The 9,888-nt window shown below is 41.9% G+C and overlaps 1 protein-coding gene across 1 annotated transcript in view; it reads right to left on the bottom strand.

The window, feature by feature from the left end:
• Positions 1 to 2,927: 2,927 nt before the first annotated feature.
• The window catches only part of CNN3 (calponin 3), a 37,627-nt gene continuing 30,666 nt past the window's right edge, over positions 2,928 to 9,888 (bottom strand). Inside the window, exons 6-7 of the mRNA XM_061633736.1 lie at positions 8,148 to 8,294; positions 2,928 to 3,992 (exon numbers count right to left, since the gene is read on the bottom strand). Of these exons, the coding sequence (XP_061489720.1) occupies positions 3,645 to 3,992; positions 8,148 to 8,294 (495 nt within the window). The 3' untranslated portion in view covers positions 2,928 to 3,644. The remainder of the gene's footprint in view (positions 3,993 to 8,147; positions 8,295 to 9,888) is intronic.

The raw sequence follows: 9,888 nt of genomic DNA, 5'->3' as shown, positions 1-9,888 counted from the left end.
GTGGCTAAGGTTTTTGAACTTTTTTGTTGTTTACGCTATTTGCTTTTTCCTCTTGGACCCAGCCGCCCCCTCCCTCCCTGTGTAACTTCAGGGTAGTTGTAAGACAATAGTTTATGCAGTCAGAGCATGTTCATCATGTCTGGTGACTACTGCTGGTCTTGCTTTCCATGTATTTGGCTTTTCTTCTTGGACCCAGCCAAGCTGCTGGCTCCTTCCCTGTGTAAGTGCAGGGTTGTCATAAGACAATAGTAAGGCTACCCAACCTGTTGGCTATCTCCCTGTGTAACTACAGGGTAGCCTTAAGTCAATTGTAAGGTTATGAAATAACTCCCTAGACTTGTAGATTCCATGGAGGTGCAACCTTCTTCTTCTGCCAGGAACTCCATAAGGAAGAAACCCCATAAGGAATTATGATTGGTTTTCTGAGGGCAATAGTCTGAGATGTTCTTTTCATTTTGGAATTCATCAAGTTGTTTAAACTTGCAACTGGTTTTGTCTTCAAATAGGTTTTTGAATTTTACCAGGTGACCATATGATGTAGTTCCAGTCAGACATCATGGCCAGTTGACCATGTTTGCTGGAAACATTAAGTTGGAGTCTACTCCACCATGACATTTCCAGTGCATCTAGCCATGCTATTTTCTAGGTTCTCTTTGGCATCTTAGTCAGGTTTGAGAAGACGCCCCAGGGGCCGATGAACTATCTAGACCTGGTCTGGAGACTCACTGGGCTTCTGAGAATGTTGTTGTGGTTTTAAGGCCACCATCTTGGTGTGAGTGGTCTCATCTTAACATGCCTGACAAACCTCTGCAATCTACTTAGCACAATCTGGTTGCAGTGTTCTCCAGGACAGTTACGCTGCTCAGAAGAATCATTTCACTGGGCCTCAAGCTTAAGATATAGCACCAACATCTGTCTGCTCTTTACTTGGCTCATCCCCCATGGAGGGTACTCTGCTGACAAATCTTCAACCAGTCCTCTAGCTCCTGAAGCCAGGCGTTCCTACGATTTTCAATGGCTTAGCAGGAAACTTAGCATTGTTCCAGCTTAGCAGGCAACAAGTGGGGCTATAGGGATGCAGACTGCATTGCAAGGTCTTCCACCTGTGAATCAAGATGAAGAGATCCGCAACACTCACCATTCCCCGCTTCTTCATTAGCTGTCTCAAAATGGAAGCAGAGGTGGTTAACACTTCCTGGCAGTCTACTCTATGCCTGGACTTCTTTACTCCTGGTGGGAGGGCCTGACTTCCCATCTCCTGGGAAACTGGCCATGGTGTTCAGTCCTCCCAAGTCTGTCCAACATAGATTCAAGGAGGTTGCCAACGAGGCCAGGACTTCTGTCCCAGGAAACCTTCTGGAATCTGGTCTTTTTAGCAATGGCAGTCAGATCATTGGGAGGTTTTCTGGCCTCGGGCTATTCAGATGGGCTTCTGAAGGCAATTGCTGCTCAGGCATTTCCTTCATTAAAGGATTCAGAGTTTTCTGCCAACTCTCTTCTTTTTAAGTCAAACCTCCATATGTAGGCAGTGCACTCTCGCCTCTAGCTGCCTCATTAGTGCAACTGCTTATTCTTTCAATAGGAACTTGGCTGTTTCCAGTGCTTGTGGGAGCTTAGCAAAGTACTCTGGTATTTGTCAGTTTCCATGTCCCTGGTTAGGGATGTGCGGTCTTGACTGTTGATTGCAAAGGGTTGGCTCTTATACAGTTACTCTAGCCTTCTAGGCAGGTACCTTATGGATTTCTGTTCAGTATTCTACATAACTGTCAGGTCTCCTGTGCACCTTTCCACCAATATCTCTACTGTCACGGGTGCTGGAAAGATGCGGTACGAACACACTATAGTGGTATTACCACCCCATTCTGGCCAAGTCAGTCGTTTCTTGGAAATAAGTATCTTGGCAATTACTTCACCATGGTATCTTCCAGTGCATCTAAACATTCTGTTTCAAGGCCCCCTTCAGCACCCTAGCCTGGCTTGGCTGAATGTCGCAGGATCCAGTGAACCATCCAGACCTGGTCTGGCTGAGGTTGACACCCTGGCAATTACGCAATGATATCGGAATAAGGCTAGTCTCTCACAGCATGTGACTGACATCTCAATGTTATTGGCAGCATGTTGGGGTTCTCCAAGCACTATATGGCAGTCACCTCTGCACTAAGATTTTTGGAATTAAATGTCCTCTCTGTTGCTAAACATCTCCACTTGTTCTATGCGGACAGAGTGTTTTCTTTGTACAGATCCAGTCTTCCTTCCTGTCCCAACATGAGCTGATTCTACTTACCTTTGTCCCAACTGAGGCCATCCACAAGAAAGGGCATGGGGATTTGCTGGACATTCATTGAGTATTGGAGGTTTGTATTCAATGAACAACTTTTGACAGGCTGTATCACTCTTAAGTGTCTTTTCATCCAAAATCTATGGGTACACAAGTGTCCTCTGCCATCCTGGCTGGTTGACTTAAGGCTTACATTATTTGGCCTATGAGTGTTTGCACCTCCCTGCACCATCACATGTTATATGCATCTGCAGAAGCCACCTTTGGCAGCCGTGTGCTACAACATGTTACCATTCATATCTAAAGCATATCTATGTGATTTCTGGATCAGTCTTGGGCAGCTTCCCACTCTTTGTCTTCAGATGCTTTGGTACATCCCATCTGATGGGCTGTTCTCCAGGGAGAAGGGGCCGTTGGCCTTACCTTAACATGGCCCCTTCTCTGAATTTTAAATTTAATTTGTAAAAAGAGGTCATTGTGAAAATGTATAAGCAGCAAAGTAAAACCAACACCAGTGCATTATTATTTCCAGTCACTAGCCACCTATTCTGTTGAAAACGGAATACATTTTGGATAGGTTATAAACAAAGAGACAGTTGTAAAATGTTTCTGTAATTGGTATTTGTATGTAATAACGCAAATCACATCCTTCAAGAAAACAAAATTTATTTATAAAAAATACAACGATCAGTTTATGATGAGAAATGTGGCAATAAATACAATTCAAAGAAAAGGCAATTCTACATGGATACATTATGGCACAGGAAATAGAAGTCAACGCACCGTCAAAACATGGAGACTTCTGTGGGCTCAGAAATTTATGTAAGCTTCCTTTTAAGCAAGACCGCTCTTTCTGTAAGTTTGGTCAATTTAGATACTGGAATGGAACACATACAATCACAAATGCACACTTATGTCTACTGTCAGTTCAGACATTAGCAAGCAGGTACTATGAACAGACAAAAAAAATCTTTTTTAAGTAATAAGCCACAACCTCAGTTTTGGTGGCATAGTCCACAATTAACATTATGCACAAAAGTAAAATGCCTATTTCGGAACGCGATTGTAAAAAATGCATAGTTTTTTTTATTAAAAGACTTGGCTGTATAAGAGAACTCCCCTTTCACAGTATTCCTTTTTACTTTATATGCAGTTATTGGTTATGCTGTAAACTGCAACTGTTACAGCACTAAAGGCAACTAGAGAAGGAAAGGGCAGAGAAAGGAAAAAGGAATGTTATGTAAGGCAATATTTCCTTAGGTACATGAAGCATAATGTGTAAAGAAAACTGGTAACAATTCCACAAGGCTAGTTTCGTTTTTTACTGAATAAAATAATAAACTAATACTGAGCTTTTGAGGCAAATCTAATAATCAATGCCCTGGTCACTGTACTGACCGTGGTAATCTCTCTGATATTCATCTTGGTATTCGCCGTGGTATTCATCTGGATATTCTGCCTGATAATCGCTATCGCTGATTTCTGACCCATTAGTTCCTGTTCCTTGGCTCCCATTATGAATGACAGGTTCTGTTGGTGCAGCACAATACTTGGGGTCATACACTTGCCGTCCAAGCCCATACACACTCATCCCTTTCTGGGAAGCCACTTTGTTGGTGCCCATTTGTAGTGAAATAGTGGTGTTGTCCATGGGTTGTAAAGTGAGCTTCTGGTCATAAATGTCTCGTCTTGTCCCTGGTGCAAGCATCCCAGCCTAAAAAACAATTGTTTAAAATAAATGGTAATTTCAAAACAGTCTGACCAAATAACCAGCATCAGGGATTTTTAATAATTACTAATAATGAAAGGTGGCAGGAAGACCACCTTGAATTGACATTTTCCATGTATTGACTAAGCTGCTCAGCATGAAAGTCTCTCAAGTGAGATGCAGCAAACATCTACCTTCTCATACCTTCATAGAAATCTGAATAAAGTGCATGATACTTCCAGAAAGATGCTATGAGTGCATGCTGAAGATCTTTATAATTTTGTACTTTCTCTGCAAGGATTAAAAGCAACCACTCCTAGATGATTATAACCAGGATAAGGAATTTCACAGCTTCTTTGGCTATTCTGAGAAGAAGAAAAAAGACCAGCTTCCAGAACAATATAGTACTGTGCCCTTCCCTGAGATCTGAGGAAGTACACATGAATTTGAACTTTACAACCTTGAAATTAGGCTCAACCAGTCTCTTACTCTCTTCAACAATGTCTTAATATTCCAGGTGAGAGCTGGATAGTGAGGTCCTTCAGATGGGGAACAGAAGGCTATCTGTTGTTTACTGTATGAATGGTGAATGGTTGTTGAGAATATGTGTGCTTGTTAGGAAAATTGAGGAGTGGGCTGGGAATATGCTCCATGAAATATGGGTGCGAAGTGGACCTGGTAGGTAATTGATGATACTTGATGATATTTGATAATTGATGATACAATTGATTGATGTATAGCTGTAGCGGATGGAGAGATGTATGGATATTAAGGGGTTGTGTGTCAAATGTTGGGCTCCTGGGAGAAAGGGTGGGATATAAATTTAATAATACTAAGATAATTCTGTATCTGTTTGAATGGATATTGAGAATTGATATTGTGAGGGTGGGTGGAGTAGTATATTAGGTGGTAACTGTTATCTGAGATGTGCTTGTGGGAGGATGGCACTGGGGAGGATAGTAAGGATCCTCCAATAACAGTGACAACAGGCAGAAGAAGATATGAGACTGGGGGGAGGATGTGTCAAGGAGACATGGAGAAGGGGACATAGTCCCCATCTTACAGTTGACCAGTAGCTCAGTTGCAGCATCCTCTGGTCTGGTGCTGTTGCTATTTAATACTAGGTCAGTTCAAAAGAAGCCCATATTCATCCATGATTTGATCATGGATGAGGCAGCCTATCCATTGTGTTCTTACCAAGGCCTGTTTTGTCTACTTGGGTACTCAGTGCAGCACCAGCCCAGACTGGAGAGACAGTCACAGCCAACGGGGTGGGGTGGGGGTGGAGTTGCTGTAGTTCATCAAACCTCCATCTCTCTTGCAGGAAACCTCCACTTTGGAGCAGATTTTGGGGGCATCTGGTGGTGTTGGGCCATCTAAACTGAACTGGGTCACCCACCTTTGGTATTCTGGTGGCACCTTGGTATTCTGGGGAACTTTGGCCAATGAAGCAGGTCAGACAATAAGTAGAGCACACTGTGAAGGCTATCAAACATGCACTAGAGTATGCAAGCTACCTATTGCACTTTGGTGAGGGCAGTGGAGCGAGCTCACTTTGCTGCCTCCATCACATCCTTGAGTAGCTGTCCAGCAGAGCTCTTTCAGATGGTTCATGGCTTATTAACATCTAAACCTGTGAAGGGCTTGCTAAGGCCCTTGAAGGCTTTCTTTGACAAGTTTGCTAGACATTTCAAGGATAAGGTTGCATCCATGACAACATGAACACTGTTGTTAGGGAAGGTCAAATAAGGTGTCTGATGCACGGTCTGGCCCTCTTTTATGGAATCATTTACAGCTATGGCAACCTGACGATTTGAATAGGGCATTTACAGCTGTCTGGCCAATCACATGTACTCTCACCCCTTGCCCATCATGGCTGACTATAACTTGTAGGGTGGGTTTAGGTAAATTTATGTAATGGAGTGGTGTCTGCCACCTTAAAGGAGGTAGTGGTGTTCATTCTTCAAGAAACACATTCTTGGTCTAGAGATTTTGGACAACAATTGCCAGTTACAATGATCCCCTTTGGGGGCAGGGTGGTTGAGGGAAACAGTTTATCTGGAGCTATATCAGTCTGAGTTCAGGCCTGGATTTGGCAACGAATAGGGCTTAACTGCCCTGAGTGATTAACTTTATTGAGAGAGATAGGAAGAGTGTGACCCTGTTACTCTCACTCAAATCTCTCAGTGGCAACCATAGTATCTTCTTGAGCCATTTACATGGGTTGGGAGTCAGAGGCACTGTATTATAGTGGTTCTGCATCTACCTAGGAGACTGGCCTCAGAGAACAGCACTGGATGACTGTAACAATTCCCTGGCAGTTACGTTGTGGTGTGCTCCAGGCTACCATCTTATCCCCAGAGCTATTTAAAATCTATATGATGCTGTTGGGAGCAGCCATCAGGAGATTTGGACCACAGTATCACCAGAATGTTGATAACACATGTGTTTATAACATCTGAATCAGGTGTGGTTATGCAGGTTCTGAACTGGTGTCTGGATTTAAAGGCAGATTGGATGACGGCAAATAACCTAAATACTGGCAAAACAAGCCCTGTGGGTGAGCAGTTTTCAGGTTCAGGAACTGAGTAGTATGCCTGTTCTGGATGGGACTACACTCCCCTTGAAGCAGTAGGTTCATAGTGAGGGAATACTCCTTGAAGCATCTTTGTCCCTGGAGGTTCAGGTATCCTCAGTGACCTGGCATGCCTTTCACCAGCTTTTGCTGGTGTGCTAGCTATGGCCATTCCTGAATGGAGGCAGCTTGGTCACAGTGATTTATGCATTAGTTAACTTCTAGATCAGCGATTCTCAACATTTTTGGTATGGCAACCCACAAGTCCATATTTACTTGGTATGGCGACCCATTGATTTATTGTCACATAATTTTTGGATTTAGGTTTTCAGCAGCTGTTGATTTCATGCATTTTAACTGCACTATTACTTGAGGTATTCAAGCACAAATTTACTTAACATCTATATTAACGTGTAATTTGTTGAAATACAGTGCTTACAACGTTGTTTTGTTCAATGTAAGAACACCAATCATCTGATTATAGGATACTGCTTCATAAGCTATAAAATGTATTCTAAAAACATATGGTTACATAAGCAAATGTTGATATAATGAACTATGAATACTTTTAATAGTTTTATTCACAATAAAGTTCATCCTGGCAAAAGTTCATCCTCACTTCCAAAAATGTGTAATTGAGGATCCTATTATATGACATGCAATAACTTGTTCTTTTTGCACAAACACAACTTTGTAACATCAGATACAATGGGGTGCATACCCACTCAGATTTCTCTTTCTTTAGCAGAAAAGTAGTGGATAAATTTTGACTAAGCAAGCTTCAAAATACCCTTGGCTTAACTATTAACTTACTCTGGCAGCAGATCCAGTGAGGGTTTGCCACAAGGTGCTCATACAGTTGGTCTGAGTGACTATTACAGTTCATCTCTGATGCATAGCCCACAATCCACTTGTAGGTCACAACTTGAGAAGTTGGGCAACACTGCTTTATATTATTATTCTAATGTACTCTATGTGGAACTGTTCTTCAGGTTAGTTTGGAAGCTGCAGCTAGTGCAAAATGCAGCCACTGAGATGCTTAATGGAGCATCATACCATACACATATTACACCAGTGTTGAATAAATTGTACTGGCTACCTATTCACTACAGAGTCAAGGTTATGTATTGGCTCACAAGGTCCTAAATAGCTTAGGACCAGGCTAAGAGAGTGCCGCCTCCTGTATAGATCAGACTTTTCACTGAGGTCAGAGGAGAAATAGGTCCTTCTGGTCATGTTGCATTTAGTAGAGATGCATCTTACAGCGACTAGGAGGGCCTTCTCCATGTTGGCCTCCACAGGGTGGAATGACCTCCCCTTAGACTAAGCATACTGCAGATGCTGTGCTGGCTGGTAAAAACTTGGCATTCGTGGCACTGAACCTTAATAACTGGCTTTATCGACCTCTGGATATTATGGTCTATTATGATTACTGTTATTATTATTTCATTTTGTAAACCACCTTGCAATTTTTCACAGTAAAAGGTGGTCTATAAATTATTTACAATAAAATACCGAAACAACAATAAATACAGTTTAGGATTGCAGAATCTGCAATTTCTTAAATGAGAAAAACTCTTGCTTACCTGACTAGCCCCTTTGTTAGTACCCATCTGCAGGCTAATTGTTGTCTGGTCAAACGGCTTATCGGTTTGCATCTTTGGATCATAGAGATGTCTCCTAGTCCCATAGGCAGTCATGCCTGCCTGGCTGGCACATTTATTGGTTCCCATCTACAAAGAGAATGATGATTACTTAGAGAAGATGAGTCCTTAAATGTACAATTCAAATTAATAAGAACCACCCTAAGAAAATATACAAGGGACCGGTCTAGAAGTTAAAATCTCTATATGAAAACAAAATGAAATGGCATCTAAGCAGCAACTGCTCCATATGACTAGAATAACTTGCCATATAAACATTTTCTACTGTGGGGAGCAGGACTGTTCATGTAATGGAAAAATTATGGTAGAAGGCATTCACTCACTGTGGATGCAGCATAAAACAATGGCCAGAGAGAAGCCCCTTCAAGAGGCCTTCATGTGATGATGAAATTTTCTCAAGTCACCAAGGGTGTGGGAGCTATCCAGTGTATTGCAGAATGTCACATGTATAAGTTATGAGTGTGTGCTTGGTGCAGAGAGTTCCTGGCTCCCAGGGAACAAATCTATTCTCTTCATAAGTAGCTGATCTGAGAGAGGAAGAGATGTATATAGAGGAGACCTTCAACTAAATGGTAGAAACATCATGCTCCTGCAGCTCTTCTGCATTATGCAGAATAAGGGCAGGAAGTGTGAAATGATCCTTGAGAAGGGACATGTTCCTTAGTGACTTGCCTGCCTCGTGTTTGCAGACATCACATGTCTAAATAGTGTTGCCTGCCAGTCGGTAGTCATGGTGCATGTTGGCACCAACAATACTGGGAAATGTTTGTTGGGTATATTGCAATCCAGGATCTCTGCGATAGCATTTTTTTCAGACATGCAGCCTGTTCCATGTACAGGGCCAGCTAGAGCCACAGAGCTGAGGTGTGTCAGTGGGAGGATGCTGTTGGAAGGGTTTAGGTTTCTGAGAAACACTTGATGAACCTCATCTAGTTTGTTCCAGATCATTTTCATGGGGATAGGGTAGAATTTGGCAATTAGCATGCTGAAGGACATGGCATCTGCTAATTTAGAAGAACAAAGGACTATAAAGGAATATATACAATCCAAAAATATTTGGACAGGGACACAATATACAAGCATTGATATTCTAATTCTAGAAGCCTGCAAGCCAAGATTCCAGGAGGTATTTTAAATGAATTCTGATTTTACAGTTTTAACTCATGTTTAGTTTCATTGTATTGAGTCTCTTATTCACCACTTAGACATGACTGTAATTAAGTATATAAATGGTTGAAATAAATAAATTGTTGAAAAATATATAGGGTTGGAATGGCTGGTGCTAAATTAGAACATACATACAGTGGACATACAGAAATCTGGTGGAACAGAAAGAAACAGTTGTATGCAATTATCCCTGGATATAAACTCTATAGAAAGGGGAGCAAAAAGCAAAAAAGCGTAGTGAAATAGTGTTGCTGTATATGTCATAGAGTCCCATAAATGACAACACTTCAGAGAAACAACAGATTCACTGTGTATGCCATCATGCCCTGCTTGTGTGCCCGCAGGAGGCATCTGCTTTGGCCTGTGTAGGAAGCAGGATGCTGCACTAGATAAAACTTTGTTCTGATCCAGCAAGCCTACAACTAAAAAGAAAATCCTAATTTGAAAGGTACTGAGAAAATGTGTAACTGCAGATAGCAAATTCAGTTAGGTTGTA

This window comes from Rhineura floridana, chromosome 6 (genome assembly GCF_030035675.1).
Source record: "Rhineura floridana isolate rRhiFlo1 chromosome 6, rRhiFlo1.hap2, whole genome shotgun sequence".
NCBI classification, from domain to species: Eukaryota; Metazoa; Chordata; class Lepidosauria; order Squamata; family Rhineuridae; genus Rhineura; species Rhineura floridana.
Note: the sequence above shows the minus strand (reverse complement) of the source record. Positions and strands in the feature narration are given on the sequence as shown.